Below are 26,967 nucleotides of genomic sequence, written 5' to 3'. Positions count from 1 at the left end.
ATGAAACAGTGCCAAATGCACATGTCCCATAAATCCACATTTTTCACGCACGCCAAAAATCTCATTTTGGCCCAAAATATATCATTTAAAACCAGACCTTGCCATTATCCTAGATAATGGTCTAAACCAAGAAAATCACCATTTTTCCAAAAAATAGATCACAATATCCTCATACAAAACCTCATCATTTTTCCAGAAAATGGCCCATATCCAATATCCAAAACCCATTCCAATTTATTGCATGCACCATGATCTCCCCTAGGGATCATCTGCACACTCTGGCTCCTGTACCACACTGCAGGTAACGACTACGCATGTGACACCTAAACGAACGATGCCCAATCTCTTGCCCAGCGCGTACCTGGACCAGACCATCCTCTAGTCCCCACCAGCCTAAGGACCACGGAGTCGACACGACAGCGTTACCGTATCGTGCGATCCGGTCGTCGCCCAGTGACCACCTAGGAGATGTTACATAGTATTATCCACTCTTGAGTGACCAGAGGAGCTCCACCGAGATAATACCCTATCCCGGCTTGGGATCGTGATACACACACCCGAAAATCTATTTACACTGATAAAACTAGTTTTTCTCAATTTAATATATATGCACATGAATGCACCATGCAATACACACCTCAAGATACAATTTATCCAATAAAACTCAACATCAACAATAAATAAACAACTCCGTCCTCAATCCATCCGACCGCCGACTCTTCGGACTCAGTTCGGAATAACCAACCAGTCAATGAATTTATTGTAAAAGTAATACTATATTTAAATTTAAAATAGAGTTCGAAAAATATTTACAGCACTATATAATATTTTTTGAAGGATCAAGGAGCTACAAATGGCGAAGAAAAAGCAACGTAACAGTGTAAAATACACTGTGACCATGGGTTGTAAAATACCCACTTTTGAATGGGAACGAACCAAGACTTGGGATTGATAGGGAATGACCTAGAGGTGTTTATGAAACTAGTGGAACTGAGAATGGGCCGTGGGTGGCGGAGGAAATGGCAGTGGAAGTGAAAAACGGCAAAAATGAAGTTGAGCTCGTGGGGGCTGCTCTGGCAACGGATCGGAGCTGGAAATAGGTGGTTTAGGATGGCAAGAGGTCGATGATGATGTGTTGAAGAGGTGGTGGTCGAAGGTAGAACGACAGCGGCGCTGGAGCACAAAAACGCCGCAGCTTGGAGGAGCTCGTGGCGGCTAACGGTGGTTCGGATGGAGGTGAAATTTGGTGGGGAGGTGCGCCGGCTGGAGGGAAAGATTTATGGGTAGGTGGTGTTGTACATGTCACCGGCGAGCGGTGGCACTAGGTGGAGCAACGAAAACGACAAATATGGGAGGAAAAAGAGAGAGAAACGCGCGCGGGGGAGGGGGAAACTGGAGGAGAAAAAGAAGAAAGAAAAAGAAAGAAAAGAGAAAGAAAAAGAAAAGAGAAAAAGAAAAGAGATCCAGTTCTCATCTCTGGAGTCTAGAAACTGATCCGACGAAAACAACTTTAAAAACTATAAAACGAATAAAATAATTTAAACATCACATTAAACTAAAATATAATAAATAACTAGTAAAAACTATTTTAAATCGAAAAAAAACTAAAATAAATTACATAGTAATTTAAACTCAAAACGATAATTAATATTAAGAAAGCTCTATAAAATAACTTTTACAACTAAATAAATCTAATTAAAATATGATAATTTAAAATAAAAGAACTAATATTTTAATTAAATTAAAATACTCATTCAGTAAAAATACATGTAAAAACAGGATATCACAAGTAGGAAGGAAGAAGAAGAAGCTCTCATGTTTTTCACGTCTTTAAGTAAAGTCTCCTATTTTGATACTTCAAGTCAAGTCTCTATTTTTTATCTTATTATTTTTCTTTTTAGTCTATTCTATTTCATTTTATTATATATTAACTTTTTATATTTTTATATTTAAAGTTTCCTGTCTTGTCCTAACAATTCATTATGACTTTTCATTCTATTTCTATTTATTTTTCCACGATAGTGACCCACTTTTTCAACTTTATCCCCACTAATTACTATGGTGGTAAAAATAATCAACTTCACTATTTAGAGGACAATAAATGAGTCTTGATTAAAATTGGTCAATTATGATAAATCGACATTTGTTTACAATAACTTGGAAGCGAAAAATATATAGTTAGCACCAGCATGCATGTTAGTAATAACGTCATGGATTTGAAATGTTAGTTCAATTTTAATTGTGCCATTTTCTAGGTTAAATCTAAAAGTTCACAAAATCTACGAGTAAAGTTTTGACATATATAAAAACAACAATATTGGTTGGAACTCTCGAGTAAACTCGAGTTTATATATTACCAATCTTTTATAAATAGAGAAATGATAAATATATAATCTCTTTTACAATTTTTTATATAATTATGTTTTAAATTAAGGATATTTTTATAAAATAACTTATAAAAATAATTTATAAAAATAACATCACTTTACATAAATATTGATTATATTAAAAATTGTTAAATAGTTTTAACTTGATTGACCGAGAGCTGTATCGAATTTTTGTGCTAAGGTGTGCAATTCTTTTTTTTTTTCTCAAATTTTTTTAAACCCCTTTACACATTTTAACAAGGAAAAAAAATTTATTATTTATTTAAAAATACATTCTTAATAATTAAATAAATAAAAAATCGACAGCCACTCTTACCGGCATTTCCCGTTAGGGTTTTGCTACACAACTTCCTAACACCCCAACACCCTACCTTTTTTTTAATTTTTATTATTTTATTTTTTATCAAATATTTAATATATAAATAATAAATAAAATAAGTAAATTAATTTAAAAAGAATAAATTCAAAAAAAAATATTAAAAAAATATTAAAAAATATTAAAAAAAGTGGAATGTTGAGGTGTTGGAAGGTTGTGTAGATTTTTTCTTCCCGTTAATTCAATAAGAATGATTAGAAAGATAAAAATAAATAAATAAATAAATAAATAAATAAAATTATTCAAAGTATAGTATTGTCTAGTCATTCAAGCTAACAGATGAGAATGTCCTATCTGTCAAATCCGACAACTCATCAACTGATAGAATGTCTTGTACATCAATAAACTAACAATAATGTCTAGAAGGAAATATGGTTAAAAAGGAGTATAGGATAGGATGATTAACTGTAACATGTTTTCTCTCACATATAGATATAAATTTATTCTCAAATCGTAGAATATGTTTAATAGAATGATATAATTTGATTTAATATATAAATTTTATAATTTAAATTTTGCAATTTAAGATATATATTACCGTTTATTATATATACGTTAAAAGTAAGATTTCATTTAGTTACACAATTTAGATAAAATGAGATGAAATATTTTATTGAAAATTGAATAAAATATTATTATAATATAAATTTTATTTTAAAAATTGAAAAAGTTAAATTATTTTTTAAATTTTGTGTGAAATTTTTAAAAAATTATAATAATTATATAAAATCAAATTAAATAATTTAATTTTATGTAATCAAACTAGACTTAAAACTCATTTTTTCAATAAACAATATGAATATATGGTGGGATTGTCCTGGTCGTTAAACCTCGATGAATACAAAATTTTATGCAATCTTCTCCAAATTTATAAGAATATGTTGGGTAGATGCATGCTTGATCCAATTATCAATGCAGCATCTTACTTTGAATGTCATTTACGACAATTAAAGTCTTATTAGGAATAGCCAAGCATTCATTGCCTCACCACCTCAAACGTAGGCAACACTTCTAATATTCTCGTCGTGAAAAGTGGTTGCACTCGTTATGAATGTTCCATGAACCGTACATGCCATCCACATTAATTATATAAGCACTGTTAATTTTATTAAATAAATTATGAAAGATGTTATCTAGATTATTTTTTATTTGTATTTCTTGTTATACGTTACTTAATGGAAATACAGTCAGCTTCTGAAGAATCTACTCGAAGTGACATAGATATATTTATGCAAGTGCTCGGGTGCAAGTCTAATATAGCAAGTGGTTTGGAATGATCTTTCAAGCATTCCTCCAATTTATCTTCCTCAACCTCATCGATTTCACAAATTAATAATTTTACCAAAGATTTAGAAGCTGCACAGTGCGAGAATGAATATATAAGATCGAGAAAGCAAGAGTTGGAGTCCTAACTCTTAGAGCGACAGTCTCATTTAGAGACACATTTGCAAGACCAATAAAGAGACCAAGAGGAAAGAATATGCAATGAAATCCAAGAGCAAGTACAATGGAAGATAATAGTGCATTAGGAGCGTGTTATGCCATTGAAACATAATCACGGTGGGCTAGGAGAAAAGAAGAAGAAATAAATTTTATTAATTTTATTAGTGTATGTAAATTTTAATATCTAATTTTGAAATATTATAAGACGTTATTAGTTGTTAAATGATGCTGTGTAATATGATATAATTGGTATGTTTTTTAATTTTATGAAATTAGTATTTTGATCTGTACATTAAAATGTAAATAAAAAATGTTCGAACATTGGTTCACATTCGAACAAATATTCAAACGTAATTTAACAAAATTAAAATATAACATTCGAACGTAAACTGTGACGCCCCCAAATCCCCATGCACGGATATGGGAAAATCGAGACGTCCGGATGATGACATTACGGGTCATCATCCTATCGACGTGTGCCAAGTGTGTGTATAAGCGACGAATGTGCACGAGAAATACGCAGCAGAATGCAAGTTAATAACTAAGTACCAGAATTTTTCTTGTTTAATACGAAGATATTCAAAACATACATAAATAAATATTACAAGACCCTAATATAATTTAATATCAAATACAAATACATAACATCAGCATTCCGGCGGAGCCGCATCCTCGGGCTCAGCTTCCTCTTCCTCATCCTCGATCTCTGCACCAAAATCTACGGTACCAAAATGGTGCCGCAGGTAAGTAAACTCCAAACACCACTAGATAAAAACATATAAAACTCAAACAACATGGATGCAAGAAAAGCCAATGCACATGTCCCGCAAAACCACATTTTTACCACGTATGCCAAAAACCCATTTGGCCCATAAAAACATATCCTTAAAACCAAGCCTCGCCATTATCCCAGATAATGACCCAAACCACTATTTTTCCAGAAAATGGATCACATCCGAAAACCAACATCGCCATATTCCCAGAAAATGGCCCACATCCGAAAACCATAAAACAATCCGGTTATGCATGCACCATGATCTCCCCTAGGGATCATCCGCACACCTTGGCTTTGTGCCACACCGCAGGTAACGACTACGCATGTGACACCTAAACGAACGATGCCCAGACTCACGCCCAGCGCGTACCTGACCAGGCCATCCTCTAGCCCTCGCCAGCGAAGGGCCACGGAGTCGGTGAGTAGAGCGATGCCCAGACTCGCGCCCAACACGTACTTGGCCAGGCCATCCTCTAGCCCCGCTCTCGTCGTCGCCCAGCGACAACTCAGGGGACGTCACTCAGTATTATCCACTCCCGAGTGACCAGAGGAGCTCCACCGAGATAATAACCCATCCCGGCTTGGGCTCGTGAGACACACGCACCCGAAAATCCATTCACACCAGCAAAACAGGATTTCTCAAATAAAATAAAATACACGTGCACGCACCATGCAAATGCAATTTCAATGCACAAAACAATCAACCAACCACAAATCAATAAATCAAGCAACTCCGTCCTCCATCCATCCGACCCCCGAACTCCTCGAACTCAGTCCGAAATCAACCAACCAGCAGCAATAATTTATTGTAAGAGCAAAATATATTTAAATCTAAAAGTAGAGTTTGGAAAATACTTACAGCGCTATATGGTATTTATAGAAAGCTTGCGGCGTTGCAAACGGCGGAAGGAAAGCAACGTAACAGTGAAAATTCACTGTGGCCGTGGGTTGTAAAATACCCACTTTTGAACGGGGACAAACCAGGGCTTGAGATTGATAGGGAATGGTCTAAGGATGATTATGAAGCTAGTGGAAGTGAAGTTTGGTCGTCGGTGGTGGCGGAAACGGTGGTTGATGGCTGGATTTCCCAAAATGGAAAGCTAGCTCGTGGGAGCTGTTCCGGTGACTATTAGAGGCCGGAAATGGGTGGGTTAGGACGGCAAGGAACCGGTGATGAAGTGGTGAAGAGGTGGTGGCCGGAGGTGGAGTGACGATGGCGGATCGAGGCAAAAATCGTGGGGCTTTGTTGGGCGTTTTCCGGCCAAACGGCTGGCCGGATGGGGCTAGGATTCGGTGGGCTGGTGCGCCGGAGGGAGGGGGTTCGACCGGTGGGGGTGGTGTCACCCACGGTGGCCGGACGGCGGTGGGTCAGGACTAAAGGTGATTCCGGCGTGGGAGAGAAGAGAGAGAGAGAGAGAGGATCGGGAGAGGAAGAAAGAAGAAAAGAAAAAGAAAGAAAAAAAGAAAAAGAAAAAGAAAGAAGAAAGAGAAAAGAGAAAAGGGAAAAAGGAAAAAGGAAAAAAAAGAGATGTAGGAGGAAATGAGGTCCAATCCTCACTCCGGACAACAAAACAAATCCGCCGAGAAAGGGATTAAAAACCGTAAAACAAATAAATAAATGAAACACAACATCAATTAAATAAAAATGAATTAAAATATATTAATTTAAAATAAATAAACTAATATATTAATTAAATTAAAAACAACCCTTCAGTGAAAAAAAAATACGTGAAAGCGGGTCATCACATCCTCCCCCCTTAAAACAAATTTCATCCTCGAAATTTGCAAGATCAACTACCAACTTAAAGCAAGCCACATAAAATCACATAAACCATCTGTGATGAAGATTAAGATACGTACCTTCATTACTCAAACAAGTATAGGTACTGCTCCCTCATGTCCGCTACTCGTTCCCAAGAGAAGTCTTGAGCTAACGGATCTCCCCACGCCACCTTAACCAAAGGTATCGTCTTGGACCTCAACTGTTGCTCCTTCCAATCTATGATCTGCGACGGAACAACCTCATAGGTGAGATCCGGTTGCAACTGAATACTCTCTGGGTCGACGAGGCATGGCTCTTGCTGTCCAAAGCTCTTCTTCAGGGATGATACGTGGAAGACATCATGAATATCTCCAAAATACTCTGGCAAAGCTACTCTATAGGCGACGGACCCTACCTTCTCCAGAATCTGAAAAGGTCCGACATACCTCGGATTCAGTTTCCTCTTCTTATCAAAACGCTTAACACCTCTCATGGGAGAGACTTTGAGATAAACCCAATCACCAACTTCAAAAGACAACTCTCTCCTCCTGGTATCAGTGTAGCTTTTCTGGCGACTCTAAGCTGCCGCCATTTTATCTCTGATGATCCAGACTTGGCTTTGCATCTCTTGAATTATTTCGGATCCAATAATCTTACTTTCCCCAACTTCGTCCCAACACAAGGACGATCTACACTTCCTCCTGTAAAGAGCTTCATAGGGAGCCATCTGAATGGTTGCATGGAAGCTGTTATTATATGCAAACTCTATGAGCGGCAAATGGTTTTCCCAACTCCCTTGAAATTCCATGACACACGCTCGCAACATGTCTTCAAGAGTCTGAATGGTGCGCTCCGATTGGCCGTCTGTTTGAGGGTGGTAAGCAGTACTGAACTTCAACTTAGTACCCAAAGCTGCCTGCAAACTTTTCCAGAATTGCGACGTGAACCTTGGGTCTCGATCCGACACTATACTCTTTGGTATGTCGTGCAGCCGCACTATTTCTTTCATGTACAAGCGTGTCAACTTACCCAAGGAGTCGGTGTTATTAACAGGCAGGAAATGAGCAATCTTCGTTAACCGGTCAACAATCACCCAAACAGAATTTTTCCCACTAGGCGTTCTCGGAAAACCCACTACAAAGTCCATCGTGATGTCATCCCATTTCCACTCAGGAATAGAGAGGGGTTGGAGCATACCTGCAGGTCTTTGATGCTCGGCCTTCACTTGACGGCATGTGTGGCATTTCTCAACATATAAGGCAATATCCCTCTTCATTCCATCCCACCAGTAATTTTTCTTCAAGTCCCGATACATCTTTGTATTGCCGGGGTGAACTGAATAAGGGGCAGCATGAGCTTCTGCCATGATTCGCTCCTTGAATTCCGAATCTTTGGGGACCACTCTGCGATCTCGGAACCGAAGTATCCCATCTTTATTCATGCTATAATGCAACGGCCCTCGAGATTTTCTGACCCTTTTTCTGATATTCAACAGCTTTGGATCCTTCCTTTGAAGAGTCTTCAACTCCTCAAAATCAGTTACCCGAATATCAAGAACTGAAGATAAAATCTCTTCTTGCTGCGAACTCTCAATAAGGAGCCTTCTCATCCCACAAAGCAACGAATTCAATTCCGATGGCTCGGCTTCATCTTCCAAGTGCGATTTTCGGCTCAAAGCAGCAGCAACTATATTAGCTTTCCCTGGATGATATTTGATCTCACACTGGTAGTTACTGATTAGCTCTAGCCATCGCCTCTGCCTCATGTTAAGATTTTTCTGGGAAAACAAATGCTTCAAGCTCTTGTGATCAGTGTATACCTCGCATGCTTCCCCATACAAAAAGTGCCGCCAGATCTTGAGTGCAAAAACAATCGTAGCCAATTCCAAATCGTGCGTCGGATAATTTTTCTCATGGTCCTTTAGCTGACGAGATGCATAGGCAACAACCCGTCCTTCCTGCATAAGGACACAACCCAAAACAAACTTAGACGTATCACTAAAGACTACGAATGGCTTATGCGGTTCTGGAAGCGCTAACACTGGTGCCGTCGTCAACCTGTTCTTTAATTCTTGGAAGCTTCTCTCACACTTATCTGACCAAATAAATTCTGTATTCTTCCAAGTCAGAGCTGTGAGAGGTCCGGATAGGCGAGCAAATCCCTCCACAAATCTTCGGTAATAACCAGCAAGCCCCAAGAAACTCCGGATCTCACGCACTGTAGTCGGGCGCGGTCATGACAAAATGGCTTCCACCTTACTAGGATCAACAGCCACTCCGTCTCGAGAAATCACATGCCCAAGAAATCTTACTTCCTCCAGCCAGAATTCACACTTGCTAAGCTTGGCATAAAGCTGGTGTTCTCTCAATTTCCCAAGTACCAGATGAAGATGATACACATGTTCTTCAACATCTCGGGAATAAATCAGAATATCATCAATAAACACTACCACAAAGGAATCCAGATAAGGTCGAAATACTCGATTCATCAAATCCATGAAAGCGGCAGGTGCATTAGCTAACCCAAACGGCATCACCTTAAATTCATAATGCCCGTACCTCGACCTGAAAGCAGTTTTAGGCACATCCTTGTCTCTGATCCTCAGCTGGTATTATCCTGACCTCAAATCAATCTTCGAGAACACGGCTGCTCCTTGAAGCTGATCAAATAAATCATCAATCCGCAGGAGAGGATATTTATTTTTGATGGTCACCTTGTTTAATTCCCGATAATCTATGCACATACGGAGGGTTCCATCTTTCTTTTTAACGAACAACACTGGCGCACCCCACAGCGAAGTACTAGGCTGAATAAATCCCTTATCTACCAGTTCTTGCAACTGAGTCTTCAACTCTTTTAATTCAGCAGGTGCCATGCAATAAGGAGCTTTATGTACAGGAGCCGCTCCAGGTTCCAAGTCGATAACAAACTCCATTTCCCGAACAGGGGTATTCCGGGCAAGTCATCCACAAACACATCGGGAAATTCTTCTACAACTGGAATGTCTACCAAAGACTTCTCCTCGGACAGCGTGGACACCATCTGAACTAAGAATACATCCGCTCCCCATGCAATCTCTCTTCTTGCTTGAATTGCCGATATAATTACTGGCTTTTCTTTTAACTTACTCCCCGCAAATTCCAGACAATCACCATCTGAAAGCTGAAAGGTAATTACCCAACTTCTACAATTAATACTCGCAGAATATCGGTATAGCCAATCCATCCCGAGGATGATATCAAAACCCAACAGCTTAAACACAACCAAATCAGCATCCAAGAACCTTCCATCAAAATTTAACGGGCATCCCAACGCAACCTTGGAGCACCATACCATTTCACCATCGGGTAAAGCTACCACCAATGACTTTGGCAAAGGTTCCGTGACCAAATTACACATCCACGCAAACGTGGAAGATAGAAATGAGTGTGAAGCACCGGAATCAAACAAAGTGCAAGCATAAAACTCATACAAACGGAATCTCCCTGAACCAAACACACAACCCATGAAATCCAAAAAAACAAAGGAGAAACCAAATACACCAAAATTAAATCCAACATAGAATCAAATTAATCCATACCTGTAATTACCCCAGCATCATGGGTCGCTGGTGCCTCATCATCCACATATCCGGGTGTGACAGCATAAACCTGGGCTTGCACTGCTTGCCTTGGATTTGTTCTTCCACCGCGTCTACCTCCACGGCTTCCTTGAACTGTTCTTGGACATTCTCGGGCAAAGTGACCCTGCTGGCCACAATTATAACATCGAGCCCCACCAGAAGGGCACTCACCCACATGGGCTCTATTACAAATTCCGCAAACAGGCACACGTCCTCCCATGCGAACACCTGAGGATGCTTGCGGTCGAGTTCCGGTCCGCTGAACAAATTTCTGAGGCGAACCCGAGCTGCTTCCTTCACTAGAAAAACTCCGCCTCTTATGACCCGGAGGGGAGCCCATACTCAGATTATTTTCTCGCTCCACAAGGGTGGCCACATCCACTAATTCCTGAAAAGTGGATATCCGATGGCTGACCACCATACAACGTATATCAGGGCGTAGTCCCTCCTGAAAACGATCAGCTCGCATCTCCTCTGTGGCGATAAGGTGGGGAGCAAATCACCCAAGTTCTATAAACCTTCGGGCGTACTGTTCCACTGTCATGCCTCCTTGAACCAAATTTGAGAACTCTCTTGCCTTTTGTTTCCTTACCGATGCGGGAAAGAAGCGGTCATTAAATTCTTTCTTGAAGCGCTGCCAGGTTACAGCGGCGAATGATCCCAACTCTGCTTCTAACATTACCCTCTTGGTATCCCACCAATCAGAAGCAGTGCCTTGCAAGAGATAGCTGGCGTAGAGTACCTGTTGCGCCTCGGTGCAACCACACACCTCAAAAGTTCTTTCCAGGTCTTTGATCCACTTTCCAGCTTGAAGCGGATCCTCTTCTCCAGTGAAGTGTGGGGTCCTATGCGCTAGAAAGCGCTCATAGGTGCATCCGGCTTGCACCATGTTGCTAGATCCTCTCGGGTAAAGCCAAGGCCCTCCCTGATATGGCCAAGGACCTCCTGGTTGCGGTCAAAATCCTTCTTGTTGCGGACAAGGCCCTCCTTGTGGCGGCCAGGGACCCCCTTGTTGTGGCCAAGGTCCCCTTGGTTGTGGCCTAAAATTTTACTGCATAAACTCCGTCATCTGCCGTATGGCTTGGGCTATGGAGTCATCTCTTGATGTATTGTCCCGTGGCTCCTGAGTAGATTTCTTTGGCCTTCCCATTTTCCTGCCACCACAACCTTTGACCCCCTTTCAGAAAACAAAAACAAATAAAACCAACAACCAACAAAAACAGAACCAAAGACCAACAACACATCACACAAAACAAAAGAAACCAACTTGCAAAAACATAACTAAATAAATAAAAACAAACAAACAAGTTCAAACAAATAAAACAATTTAAATAAATTTACTTAACATAAATTTTAAAACACAACTTTAAAAGCATTCTGGTACTGCCTACGGGACATGTGGTTTTACCCAGAGCCAAACAGCTCTGATACCACCTGTGACGCCCCCAAATCCCCATGGACGGGACACGGGAAAATCGAGACGTCCGGATGATGACATCACGGGTCATCATCCTATCAACGTGTGCCAAGTTTGTGTATAAGCGACGAATGTGCACAAGCAATACGCAGCGGAAAGCAAGTCAATAACTAAGTACCAGAATTTTTCTTGTTTAATACCAAGATATTCAAAACATACATAAATAAATATTACAAGACCCGAATATAATTTAATATCAAATACAAATACATAACATTAGCATCCCGGCGGAGCCGCATCCTCGGGCTCAGCCTCCTCCTCCTCATCCTCGATCTCTGCACCAAAATCTACGGTACCAAAATGGTGCCGCAGGTAAGTAAACTCCAAACACCACTAGATAAAAACATATAACACTCAAACAACATGGATGCAAGAAAAGCCAATGCACATGTCCCGCAAAACCATATTTTTACCACGCACGCCAAAAACCCATTTGGCCCATAAAAACATATCCTTAAAACCAAGCCTCGCCATTATCCCAGATAATGGCCCAAACCACAATTTTCCCAGAAAATGGATCAATGCATTGAAAACCAACATCGCCATATTCCCAGAAAATGGCCCACATCCGAAAACCATAAAACAATCCAGTTATGCATGCACCATGATCTCCCCTAGGGATCATCCGCACACCCTAGCTCTATGCCACACCGCAGGTAACGACTACGCATGTGACACCTAAACGAGCGATGCCCAGACTCGCGCACAGCGCGTACTTGGCCAGGCCATCCTCTAGCGCTCACCAGCGAAGGGCCATGGAGTTAGTGAGTAGAGCGATGCCCAGACTCGCGCCCAGCGCGTACTTGGTCAGGCCATCCTCTAGCCCCGCTCCCGTCGTCGCCCAGCGACAACTCAGGAGACGTCACTCAGTATTATCCACTCCCGAGTGACCAGAGGAGATCCACCGAGATAATAACCCATCCCGGCTTGGGCTCGTGAGACACACGCACCCGAAAATCCATTCACGCCAGCAAAACAGGATTTTTCAAATAAAATAAAATACACGTGCACGCACCATGCAAATGCAATTTCAATGCATAAAACAATCAACCGACCACAAATCAATAAATCAAGCAACTCCGTCCTCCATCCATTCGACCCCCGAACTCCTCGGACTCAGTCCGGAATCAACCAACCAGCAGCAATAATTTATTGTAAGAGCAAAATATATTTAAATCTAAAAGTAGGGTTTGGAAAATACTTACAGCGCTATATGGTATTTTTAGAAAGCTTGCGGCGTTGCAAACGGCAGAAGGAAAGCAACGTAACAGTGAAAATTCACTGTGGCCGTGGGTTGTAAAATACCCACTTTTGAACGGGAACAAGCCAGGGCTTGAGATTGATAGGGAATGGTCTAAGGATGATTATGAAGCTAGTGGAAGTGATGTTTGACCTTGGGTGGCGGCGGAAACGGTGGTTGATGACCGGATTTCTCAAAATGGAAAGCTAGCTCATGGGAGCTGTTCCAGTGATTATTAGAGGCCAGAAATGGGTGGGTTAGGACGGCAAGGAACCGGTGATGAAGTGGTGAAGAGGTGGTGGCCGGAGGTGGAGCGACGGCGGCGGATCGAGGCAAAAACCGTGGGGCTTTGTTGGGCGTTTTCCTGCCAAACGGCTGGCCAGATAGGGCTGGGATTCAGTGGGGTGGTGCGCTGGAGGTAGGGGGTTCGACCGGTGGAGGTGGCGTCACCCACAGTGGCCGGACGGCGGTGGGTCGGGGCTAAAGGTGATTCCGGCGTGGGAGAGGAGAGAGAGAGAGAGAGAGAGAGAGAGAGAGAGAGAGAGAGAGAGAGAGAGAGAGAGAGAGAGAGAGAGAGAGAGAGAGAGAGAGAGAGAGAGAGAGAGAGAGAGAGAGAGAGAGAGAGAGAGAGATTGAGAGAGACGATCGGGAGAGGAAGAAAGAAGAAAAGAAAAAGAAAGAAAAAAGAAAAAGAAAAAGAAAGAAGAAAAAGAAAAGAGAAAAAGGGAAAAAGGAAAGAGGAAAAAAAAGAGATGTAAGAGGAAATGAGGTCCAATCCTCACTTCGGATAACAAAACAAATCCGCCGAGAAAGAGATTAAAAATCGTAAAATAAATAAATAAATGAAACACAACATCAATTAAATAAAAACCAATTAAAATACATTAATTTAAAATAAATAAACTAATATATTAATTAAATTAAAAACAGCCCTTCAGTGAAAAAAAAACACATGAAAGCGGGTCATCACATAAACACACTCAAACTAACAAAATGTTCGAATGTTTAAACGATTTTTTTTTTAAATATTTAAACGATTAACATTCGAAAAAATCATCCGAACATACCCACATTCATTCAAACTCTTCTTCGTTAACATTCGAACTAACGTCTTAACGTTATACTAGTTATCTTCGAACATTGGTACGTTAACGTTCGAATTAAAATTTGAATGTTTATTGTGGTTAACATTCAAACATATAAACATTCGAACGTTTTAATGATACGTTCAAAATATAATCAACAAACGTCAACTTTTGTCATTCGAATGCCAATTGGTTGGATTGACGTTCAAACGTTATGTCATACGTTCGAACGTTACTTTTGTGATAATTTTCAATCGTCACAAAAAAAATTTCACATTTGAATGTTATACCAAACGGAACACCTCCAACTATCACTAAGCTGTCACCAATTGTATAGTAAGCTAACAGTTGCACAGTAAGCTGTCAGCAATTATATTCTGTGATGCGCATTAGGTGACGGTCATAGTGACAATTTGAAACCCTCACCAAATATAGTTGGTAATATTTTGGTCATTTTTTGTGACGGTTTTCTCTGTCACAAAATGTAAATTATGTTGAAGCGTGTGGTGCTTGGGAGATCTCATCCATTCTATGAGTAATAAATAGAAATGAAGGAAAAAAAGCACATATTTATATGTTTGGACACTAATACTTACGTATGTCATTAGAAAGATGAAATCTTTAATAAATTATCGTTAGTACAACCTCTCATATCTTTTTTAACTCTCTCTTACAATGGTACTGGAAGAGGAAAAGAGTGAGAAGGAAGAAGAGCAAGCACCCATGTTTTTCACGTCTTTAAGTCAAGTCTCCTATTTTGAGACATCAAGTCAAGTCTCTATTTTTCATCTTATTGTTTTTCATTTTAGTCTATTCTCTTGCATTTTATTATATATTAGCTTTTTATATTTTTATATTTAAAGTCTCTTGTCTTGTCCTAACAATTCATTATGACTTTTCACTCCATTTCTATTTATTTTTCCAAAAGTGTGACCCACTTTTCCAACTTTATTCCCAACAATTAATATGGTGGTAGAAATAATGAACTTCACTATTTAGAGGATAATAAATGAGTCTTGATTAAAATTGGTCTATTATGCTAAATCGACATTTGTTTGCAATAACTACAAGTTGTTTATTTCAAATGAATAGTCAGTTTATCTAAACCAACAGTACCGTATGTCCGTAGATAGACTGATTGAGAATGTCAATAGTTCAATTATCGTTCGTTCTCTCTCTCTCTCTACTCGGAAACAATATTCTTATGGAAATGAGTGAATCACCGTACCCCAAAGCTCCCTAACTTTCTCAATGTTGGAGTTGTTGTGCTTGTCTCTCCATGACCTTGCTACTTGCTATCTCAAATGTCAAGATTGTCGCTTGTCTACCAACATTCAACATGTAGCGAGTGTGACCAACAACAATTCGAACCTAGGTTTCGATAGTGTTAAATGTAAAATTAATCATGTGCTACCATATTCTTGCCATATGGAGTCCAACATTCAGTACTCCTATTGAGTTATTTTAAATATATATGTGGTGTAAAGTCTAAGTTGGAGTAAAAAACAAATATTGCAAAGATATCGAAATCTAGCTGGACTAAAATGGTCATTTATGACTTAATTTAGACATCGTATGAAGGCGAGCTGGGTAACATTTCAAAGTGGGTGAGTTTATTAACTGGTATATGTTAGCCGTGAGGTTATTAGTGGTGCTGCTGGAGTTCCAATAGATCAAGTGTGACTTGTTTGTTGGGAAACTATAGAAAGGGTCAAAGTTTTGAAGTTGTTGATGATTAAGAGATTGAGATCCTGCTTGGAAATAAGAAATATTTCATCTCATCTCATCGTTATAAATTTTCAAATTCTCATACAAAATATAATAAGCAGTTCAACTTTTTTAAATCCTAAAATAATAATAATATTTTAACAATATTTTATTAACTTTTATCTCAACTATTTTTATCTCAATTCACTATCCAAATAGTATATAAGTGTATTGCTCATGAAATTTCAAGTTAGTTAGAGTCGGCAAAGACTACGTGAGTGTTTAAACTAATTAGGACAATGCAAAGGGGCTGCCCAGCGTGCCTGGCCCCTAATGCATTTGAGGTTTTTTTCTTTTTCCAAACATTTTTAACATTCTTAACCATTTTTTTTTTCTGTTTCTTTTTCTTGATTTACATTTTATTTACTTTATTTATTATTTGTTTTATTGATATTGTCTGAGTACCATTTTAATACCCAAACCAACATCGTGGGCCATTGTTCTATTCTAACTACATCAGAAAATTGCATCAATAACTTCTATTGATGGTGGCAGCTAAGTATTTAATTAGAGTGATTTATTTATTTAAAAAAAGAGTTCTTAATTATTAATATTCTTCCATAGTGACTAGGATCTTATATTCATTCAATGTTTCATTCTATCTTACCAAAGTTATATTATTGTGTGGGCGGTTAATGATCTTATAGAAAATTACTTGAAAGAAAAAGTGAAAAATGGTTAGAGATTAACTTCAAACTAATTTTGGTCTAAAGAGGAGATTTAAACCTCCAATAATCTGCTGACACGACATTGTTCTAAGGAGAGGAAAATAGAATCGCCTTCAATCAAACAATCACCCTAGCTCCTCTTTCTTCCCTTTCTGCCTCTTTCTTTCTCCTCCCTTTCTCAAGCAAAATGAAGAAAATTGGTCTGCTCTCTCAAACCGAATGAATTTTTAATTTCAAATCCCGTTCGAAACGAATGTAGGTTTCTTAATAATTTTTTAGAGTTTTTGTCATATCTAGAATCAATCTAAATTGAACAATTATATTTACAAATCAACTAAAAGGATAAACTCTTTATACTATCGACATGATTAAATTTAATTTATAAAAAAATTTAAATAATATGAATCACGTTTCTTCCGTGACTTGTTGAAAAAGAAGGAATTTTTTTTGAGAAGATAACAAATAATATTATGTGAAGTATTTAACTTTTTTTTTTTTTTTTTTTAAATAGACTTCATTTCATTAACTGAAATTGAGATTATAACTGTAACTAGTCAATACAGAAAAATCCATATTATCAATCAAACTACTAATTTGTTAGGGGTTCCCTGTCAACAAATCTCCCGTCAAAAAGAAGGAAGTGGTCATGCATGGTGGAGCACCCTGAAGCATATTCTGAGATTGGGAATACATGCATCATGTAAAGATCCGATCTATTTTTTCTTTTTCCTTAATATAATAATTAATAATTATTATTACATGCGGGTGCTGATAAGATCCGATCTATTAAAAGTGGCAAGTTGAGTCAAGTCAAGTCTATAGCTCTTAATTTCTTTGGAATATGATCGGCAGTGCAAGCGCCTTTATTTCCAGCCAAGTATTTTGCACCCATTGTGAGGTTTCGAGCTGTTCCCTCAGATTTTTGGTGTTGTTATAAATATTGAATTAAATTTATAAACCTTTCTATTTATTTAAACTTTTGAGATAAGTGACAGTTTAAACTGGTAAAAATTTGAAATTTGAAATCTTAAACCTACTTAACAAAAAAAAAAAGGGAGGACAGTACAGAACTTACTTGGGAGTCTGAAAATATGGTCTATCGAACCTATTTAGTAAAAAGAAGTTTAAGAGTCTGGAGACTGTAAAGCCCTTTATTTTTTTTTTATTAGCTTAAGTTTAAAGTAGATGACTCTGTTTTTTAGTCCACTAGTAAAATTTCAAGAGATATAATATCACAATTTCCTAGAAGAGTTTGGTTTTCTTTAGGGAGACTGTAAAGCTCTTGGGTGACAATAAACAAATCATACATGATACAATTTAGTGGTAAATAATAGAAAACTCCACTCTATTTTATATATTATCTTGTGTACTAAAACATATATATATATATATATATATATTGCACTCGGGCTAAAAAAATCAGAATATGATGAGCACCTACTCCATGCATACTTGAATCCTTGACCACCCTAGCTCGTGCCGCACAAGTGGGAAAATAAAAAAATAACAGGGGAAAGAACCAATCTAGGCGCCAAATGGATGGAAAAGTTGTGCATATAATTTAAATCATGAGGCCAGGAAAAAGCAAGCTTCTTGCGTCAAATTTACATATGTGAGAAGATGACGTGATACTCTATTATTAGAGTGGGAAGTTTGGTAGAAAACGTGGTATCAGTGCTATGAAAAGAATGGTTTTTCGATCTTCCAAAGTGAGTCAAGGTCTTTGCTTTTGGCTCCTTTTTTTTTCTCCTTTTTTCATTGAAGTTGAAGGCCTACCAATTAAATTGATCTCTCAATTCATCTTTCCCTTTGTTTACGTCAAATGCCCCAGATATCACGTGTGTGGTATAACGATCCATTTGATTTAAAATTGGGCAAGCCATGAAGTGATGTGATTTATCTTCGAAATATATATGCTTTGTTCACACTAAACGTATTACTCGTAGTTATAACGATAAATGAATCGAATCGAATTGATAAAAATCCATTTACATATTTATTTATTTAAATTCCCTAATAAAATTAAAAGATTTCTTATATGGATAGGTTTGGCAGCTAAGATGAGATACAAAATTCTCATATCATTTCATCACTATAATTTATTTTAAATTTTTACATAAAATATAATAAATAATTTAACTTTTTCAAAATTCTGTTCAACTTTTTCGACTTTCAAAATAATAATAATATTAAAAAATAATATTTTATTTAATTTTTAATTTTCATCTAAAACAAAAAATTATCAAATCATGATCCAAACCTATCCAATGGAGCCTGTTTGGACAATTGGACCGAACTTTTTAATTATTGGTCAACAACGAATTCCAAAAGGGGCCTACAATTAAGAACATCGTGTCCCTCTTCTTTGAATTTTACGATCGACCCTCGTTTTCTTTTTGCCTATTATTTTTTACTGATTTTCACATGTTAAAAAGACCAACGTTGAGATCAGAGTTCAAACCAAAGCTAACGAACTCAACCTCAAAATGTCGAGGACAATCCCAACATCTGTTGATTCCTCTCTCTACACCAACTTCTTCATGATCATTCTCCTCCTTTGCCATGCCAACTCTCAGCTTAGTACTCAAGAACAAGCAGTGCTGCTTAACCTAAAGCAACACTGGCAAAACCCGAATTCTCTCAGCCTTTGGATTCCATGGAACTCCTCCTCCCATTGTAATTGGCCGGGGATTACATGCTTCAATGGCTCAGTCACTGAACTCTACCTCCAAAGCCAGAACATCCATGGAACATTACCAACCTTTATTTGCAACCTCAAGAACCTCAAAGCCGTTAATCTTTCGGATAACTACTTCAGCTCAACTGAGTTCCCGAGAGCACTCTATAACTGTTCCAAGCTCGAAAACCTCGACCTCTCACAGAACTACTTTGCTGGAGCCATCCCCGATGATATTCATTGCATGGCTCAACTTCACAATCTCAACCTCGGAGGCAATAACTTCTCTGGAAACATCCCATCATCTGTCGGGCAGTTGACAGAATTAAGGACACTTGAACTGTTTAATTGTGAGTTTATCGGTTCTCTACCACTAGAGATTGGAAACTTGTCCAATCTTGAAGGACTAGGATTGGCGTGGAATTCTAAAATGATGCCAAGATTGCCTTCCGATTTCACCAAGCTGAAGAAACTGAAGGTTCTATGGATGGCTAATACGAACTTGGTTGGGGAAATCCCTGACAAGATTGGAGAGATGACTTCACTGGAGAAATTGGATTTGTCTAGCAACTATCTGACTGGGAAAATTCCGAGCAGTTTGTTCATGCCAAAGAATTTACGTATAGTTTATCTTTACAAAAACAATTTGTCTGGGGAGATTCCTCGGGTTGTTGAAGCTTTGAACCTAGACATCATTGATCTCTCTGATAATAATTTGACTGGGACAATCCCTGATGAGTTTGGAAAACTCATAAAACTATCGTTTCTGAGTTTGTTTCGCAATCAGTTGTTTGGGAAAATCCCAGATAGCATTGGCCGTCTTCCAGGGCTTATAGTTCTCAGAGTGTTTAGCAACAATTTTTCAGGTGCCTTGCCTCCAGACTTTGGTCGGTATTCAATGCTTAAAGAGTTTCAGGTTGCGACCAATATGCTTACAGGCCAGTTGCCAGAACACTTGTGTGACAATGGAAGGTTGCTGGGAGTGGTAGCTTTTAAAAACAACCTCAATGGAGAATTGCCAAAGTCTCTTGGAAATTGTAGCAGTTTGCTTATTGTCAGTGTTTTCAGTAATCGACTCTCTGGGTGTATTCCTAGTGGTCTGTGGACATCACAGAACATGAAAATGTTGATGTTAAGTGATAATTCTTTTATAGGTGAGCTTCCTGAGATATTGTCATGGAATCTTTCACGATTGGAGATCAGCAACAATATGTTCTCAGGTAAAATTCCAGAGGGAGCTTCTTCCTGGAGGAATTTGGTGGCTCTTGAGGCTAGTAATAACCTCTTGAATGGCACCATTCCTCAAGAATTAACGATTCTTCCTAATTTGACAACCCTGTTGCTTGATCGGAATCGACTCTCGGGCTCCCTTCCATCAGATATTATATCATGGAAAGCCCTTAATTTTCTAAATGTTAGCCAAAATGCAATCTCTGGACAGATTCCAGGGAAACTTTGTTTTTTACGAAGCCTTTCTGAATTGGATTTGTCAGAAAACCAGTTGTCTAGCCAAATTCCACCGCAACTTGGCTCTTTGCAGCTAACTGCCCTCAATCTTTCTTCCAATCATCTGAGTGGGAGTATCCCAATTGAATTCGAAAATGATGCATATGCCAAAAGCTTCTTGAACAATCCTGGCCTCTGTGCTAATCTTCCTTCATTAAACATCAACAAATGCAATTCAAAACTTCAAAATCCAAGCAAAACTTCACTCCAATTAATGGCTTGGATTATAAGTCTTGTCATAGTTGTTGTTCTAGGTTTGTTAGTCTCATTCTTTATCATTAGAGTTTATGGGAAAAGAAAGCATGGATCAGATTCCACATGGAATGTCATCCCATTCCAGAATATGAATTTCATAAAATCAGACATTTTGTCTGGATTGATAGAAAAAAATGTGATTGGTTGCGGTGGATCAGGGAAGGTATACTGTGTTTCTTATAATAATTCACTTGATCTTGTTGCTGTGAAGAAGATCTGGAATAACAGAAAGGTTGAAGAAAAGCTTGAAAAAGAATTTCTAGCAGAAGTTAAAATACTGAGTTCAATTCGACATTCCAACATAGTGAAATTGCTCTGCTGCATCTCTAGTGACAACACAAAGCTTCTTGTCTACGAGTATTTGAAAAATGGTAGCCTAGACCAATGGCTACATAGAAAGTGTAAAGCATCAACTGTCTCAGGTTTAACCCATCATATTTACCTAGATTGGCATAAGAGGTTGCATATAGCAGTCGGGGCTGCTCAAGGGCTCACCTACATGCACCACGACTGCTTACCACCTATTGTTCATCGAGATGTGAAGTCCAGCAACATCCTTTTAGATCTCGAGTTTAATGCACATATAGCTGATTTTGGTCTAGCCAAGATGCTGATGAAGGAGGGAGAATTTGCTACAATGTCTTCTGTGGCAGGCTCTTTCGGCTACATAGCTCCTGGTATAACATCAAAACTTCCCAAGTTTCACTTTTTGTATAATATAATCCCCTGGATTTTTATTATTTCTTGTTGTTGTTAACTTGAACCTACAGAATATGCTCGCACAACACGAGTGAATGAGAAGATTGATGTTTATAGTTTTGGAGTTATCCTTTTGGAGCTGACAATAGGAAGGAAAGCTAATGAGGGGGATGAACACACATCTCTTGCAGAATGGGCATGGCGATATGTTCAAGAAGACAAATTTATAGGTGATGCCTTGGATGAGGAGGTCAAGGAACACTGTTACATGGATTCCATGTGTTGTGTTTTCAAACTTGGAGTTAGTTGTACTCACATACAGCCTTTTATGCGGCCATCCATGAAAGAGGTTTCGAAGGTTTTGCTGCGATGTTACAACCATCTCTTACTCGGTTATGGAGAGAAGATAAATGGTGCAAGTACTCATGCTTGCAATATAGATGCTTATCCCTTCCTCAAGCGTTTGAAGCGTGAGAGGATGCTAGAACATGATGATGATGATGATGGTATAAGTTTGGCATCCATCGTTTGATCAAGACTACTTCATTTGATGAAAATGCTCTAATTTACATCGTCTTATAGAAATAAAGAGCTTGAAATATTTCAAAGTGAGATAGGTATAAATAAATAAATTTTGTAATCAGTAGATAATAATGTAACAACATGCACCTTCTTTCCCTTATAGTTATGAGCCTCATTCTACCTGTCGAGTCTCGATGACATGTTTTTAATGATACCAAGAGTATTTTAAAGCAAGTCCAGTATTTCAAAATTTACGAATATTTTAAATGTCCTGAAAATATTTATATGTGATATTTCCAGTGTTATCAAACTAAACTTATTTTAAATAACACAATTATAATATTTTTGAAGAGATCCAAAAATATTATAATTGTGAAAATATTTTTAATTTAAATAATTTTAGTCATTTAAAAATATTATGAGATTTAAAATATGTTGCAAACTCTAAATTAATTAAAATGATTTTATTCTCTTCAAGTAATTAACAAAATTTCATCATTTTAATTAATGACGAATGAATATTATTTTATGAACTTTAGTTTATAAAATAATATTCTACCTTAATTCCTCTCATTGTTTTAAATTAAATAAATACTTATGTATTTTCAAATCAGTATTTAAACTTACCGTTAGATTATTTTGAAAATCCTAAGACGAAAGGCCTGGATTAAATACCCAAGCTCCTACCTTTTTCCTCTCTCTCTCTCTCTCTTCCCCCTCTCTCTCTCATCTCCCTCTCTCTTAGCTCGTCGATAGCATTCTTCTCTTCTCCACTGTGGCCTTCTCCTCCCAGCCCAGCCATTGCCGACCACCTTAGTCACCTCCACCACCGGCAGCTTGTTAGACCCTCTAGAAAGTAGGCCCCGGGTTAAGTCTCAACACGCTCACAGACATGTCTAGTCAGCCCCCTTGATGAGCCACCAGCATACCATGGCAAGCCCATGCAGTAGCCAGCCAACGCCCATGGCATGGGCCATTTTTAGCACCGGCCAGCACCAGTCAGGCCGTGGGTCCCACATGGGCCCCACAGTCAGAATTTTATCATTATTTTATTATTTTATTTATTTCATCTAGTATTTATATATTTCTTTATTTCCTTATTTTAGTACAACTAGGAATTAATTCCTTATGCTAGTGTTACTAGGAATTAATTCCTTACTAGGATTTATTTCCTTATTTAAGTACCATTAGGAGTCTCCCTTTGTAAGCCTATAGAAAAGCCACCCTAGTCCCATTTTTCATTATCTTTGGACAAATTCCTTTGTGGATGGCTTATTTGTTCTTAAGATCTCCTTCGGTACTTGGCACTTGGGCTATTTGGGTGCAACCCGTGTGAATCCCAAATAGAGATTCAACACCTTGACGTTTGTGGATGGGTGTTGATTCATCTATCAATCTATGAGCAAACTTGTTTCTCTTTTCCATTATTGAGTTTCATTCTTGTTATTATTTGTTATTTGCATTACTCTTTTTGCACTTAACATTATCTATCACTCCCCATATCATCCCACAACACTAGATCTACTTCGCCAAGTAGATCTAGCCTTATTGTACTATTCCCTTCATATTTCCTTCACTTCCATATCATCCCATCACCATATTAGCCTCCATATAACCTTCCATAATCCTAGATCTAAACCCTTACATCATAAAACACTAGATCTAGATTAGATCTACCATATTTCCTACCATAAACCCTAGCCTCCATAAGGATTTCCTATATTTTAGGAAACCTTAAACCCTAGCCTCACTTCCATATTTACCATAATACCACCCAAGGGGCCCCTACCATAGCCTAATCATACCATTTGGTCATCATCATACCATCACCATCCATCATCATCTCATACACCATACCATCCCACCAAGATCCAATTCAGAAACCACAACACCAATCATTCATATTCATCAAATCTCATTACTCAAGTCTAGACTCAAGTAAAGGGGCACACAAGAAGGATAGACTCATCGGTCATAGTTGGGTGAAGCGAATATAGAGAACCATAGTGTTTAGGGACTAGACCAAGGTCCCTAACATTAATTGGTGCTTTCATTGAGAGGTGCCCGATTCATTGAAAAGCATTGCCTTGCTTGGAGATCAAGAGATGTCCTTACCATGCAAGAAAGTACAACGGGGCCAGAGAGGCCAAGTGGTTCCCATAGGGACCGAATTAAAGTGCTAGAAGGACAAAGTACACAGATCCATAGCTTCCTTGATGAGGTCATGACTATCTTGGCCGAATTAAGGATGGCCATGAATGTGAGCATCCGGAACAATGAAGAAAATAGAAGGGCCATTGAAAGTTTGAGGAGAGAAAGGCATGAAGACATCGAAAGAATTGAAAGGAGACTAGCCAAGGGCCACCACCTTAGCCCAATGAACCAAGGCACGATGCCTTTGTTGATGGGGTTGAGACAAGTGTTACCGAGTCCATGCAAGAGCCACAAGGAGGTGAGTTTCAAAGAGGTGGTCGTGTTGAGAATGACCATGTAGTGGTTGAGAGGTGGATCCGGAATCCACTACATCGCACTAGATCCCCTAGTGTGAGAGAAGAACCACAAGATGTGAGATTTCAAGGGCCACAAAGAAAAGAAGATCATGAGGCCGAATATGCTCATGAAAGGGAGAGGCCTTACGACCGTGGAGATCCCCAAGAGAGAAGATGTCATCACCATGATAGAGATGGAGGACATCATGGGCGACGATATGATGATGAGTACCATGATGATAGAAGAGAAAATCGGCCTTATGACCGGGGACTAAAGAGGCCAAAAGTGGATTTTTCCAAGTTCAATGGGAGAGATCAATATGAGTTGTTGGACAAAGTAGATCATTACTTTCGTTCCTTTGAGATACCTAGAGAAGAAAGAGTATCAACGGTTTGTTTTTATCTAGAAGGAAGAGCAAGCAAGTGGTGGCGTTGGATATGAGATCAATATGAGAAAGAGAGGAAGAGATTGGGATGGACGGCTTTGAAAGAGAATTCTTGATGCAATATGGTCCATCGCCCATCATCAACCATCATGGGCAACTTGCTAAGTTGAAGCAAGAGGGGAAAGTGCACCACTACATCGAGGAGTTCCGACAACTCCAAACCTTGGTGAGGGGTTGGTCGAAAGAGGCATTAATTGGCACTTTTATATATGGTTTGAAACCATGGTTGGTTAAAGAAATCAAATTGAAGCAGCCCACAAAGTTTCAAGAGGTAATGAGGGTGGCAGAAATTCTAGAAGAAAGCACATGCATGGAGAAATGCCAATTCAAGGAATTGGGGAGCAAAATCTCCAAACTATTGCAAACTAAAGTTCCTTGGAAAGGTAAGAATGATGCTTTGAAGACTAAGCCACAAGAAGTGAAGAAGTTGTCTCGTGAGGAAGTGCAAGAAAGAATAAAAAAAGGCTTATGCTTTAAATGTGGAGAAAAGTGGAGCAAAGAGCATAAGTGCAAATCCAGGCAAGCTTATGTCTTGATAAAAGATGAAGAGTATGAAGATGAAATTGAGCATGATGAAGAACCATTCAATGAGGAATCCGAACAAGAGGAGGCCGAATCTAGTTATTCACTAGAAGAGGCCGAGTTGTCTTTGAATGCCATCTCGGGTGTTCAACGACCTACATCCATAAGAGTCATGGCATGGGTTGAAAAATTTGAGGTAACCCTATTGGTGGATGGTGGATCCACTCATAACTTCATCAACTCCAATAAGTCACCAAGATTGGGTTGAGGCCGTGTGCCATAGATCCATTCGAGGTGAAGGTAGTCAATGGTGACAAGTTGAGATTTGAAGAGCTTATCAAAGAGGTAAAGCTGAACATACAAGGTGTGAGAATTGTTGCCAATCTACATGTTTTGGCACTAGTGGTCTTGATGTGGTATTGGGCAATGCTTGGCTCAAGGGCCTTGGGAGAGTAATTCATGACTACCACAACATGACCATGGAATTCAAGATCAGTGCAAAGAAGAGATTGTGGATAGCATTGCCATCAAAAGAAGTCAAGTCGTGTGAGGCCATTATGTTCCAAAAGTTGTGCAAGGGCGAAGCCCATTGCTTTGCTATTGTCATGGCCGAGAATGACACTACTTGCAATATGAAAAAAGGTGCAACTGAGGGCAGCAATGATGACTTGAAGGGGCTGTTCATGGAGATTTGAGAAGTCTTGGAGTACCATAGAGGGGTCCTAGAGGTGCCCACTTCATTACCACCTTCTAGGATCTTTGATCATCGGATTGTGCTTGTTGATAAAAACAAACCGGTAAGTGTTCCTCCCTATCGTTATGCCCACTTTCAAAAGGGGAAAATAGAAAGACAAGTTGATGAGATGTTGAAGAATGGGTTGATAAGACCTAGCACAAGCCCATTCTTTTCTTCGGTATTGCTTGTGAAGAAAAAAGATGGATCTTGGAGGTTTTGCATGGATTATAGGGCCTTGAATGGGGCCACGGTGAAGGATAGGTTTCCTATCCCAATGGTGGATGAGATGCTTGATGAGTTACATGGGGCAAGATTCTTATCCAAACTTGACTTGAGAGCCGAGTATCATCAAATAAGAATGAAGGAATAAGATGTGCACAAGACCACTTTTAGAACCCATTCCGGGCACTTTGAGTACCTTGTGATGCCTTTTGGGTTGTGCAACGCTCCATCCACTTTCCAAGCCGCTATGAATACTATCTTCAAGCCACTATTGAGAATATTTGTCTTGGT

General features: G+C 38.8%; 1 protein-coding gene across 1 annotated transcript; it reads left to right on the top strand.

Annotated features, from left to right (window-relative positions):
* The first annotated feature begins 19,061 nt into the window (after window positions 1–19,061).
* LOC122304597 (receptor-like protein kinase HSL1) lies at window positions 19,062–22,347 on the top strand. Its single transcript, XM_043116856.1, has 2 exons — window positions 19,062–21,717; window positions 21,811–22,347. The coding sequence occupies exons 1-2, from the start codon at window positions 19,089–19,091 to the stop codon at window positions 22,269–22,271; spliced, it is 3,090 nt and encodes a 1,029-aa protein (XP_042972790.1). The 5' UTR covers window positions 19,062–19,088; the 3' UTR covers window positions 22,272–22,347.
* Window positions 22,348–26,967: the final 4,620 nt, after the last annotated feature.

Source organism: Carya illinoinensis, chromosome 3 (assembly GCF_018687715.1).
Source record: "Carya illinoinensis cultivar Pawnee chromosome 3, C.illinoinensisPawnee_v1, whole genome shotgun sequence".
In the NCBI taxonomy this organism is placed as follows: domain Eukaryota; kingdom Viridiplantae; phylum Streptophyta; class Magnoliopsida; order Fagales; family Juglandaceae; genus Carya; species Carya illinoinensis.
This window is presented reverse-complemented; position numbering and strand designations above follow the sequence as displayed.

Excerpts from the sequence above, each read along its gene's own strand:
- LOC122304597 (XM_043116856.1), top strand. The coding sequence starts at position 19,089 with ATGTCGAGGACAATCCCAACATCTGTTGATTCCTCTCTCTACACCAAC. Across the intron at positions 21,718-21,810 it reads TTTCGGCTACATAGCTCCTG|AATATGCTCGCACAACACGA; the intron begins GTATAACATCAA and ends TTGAACCTACAG.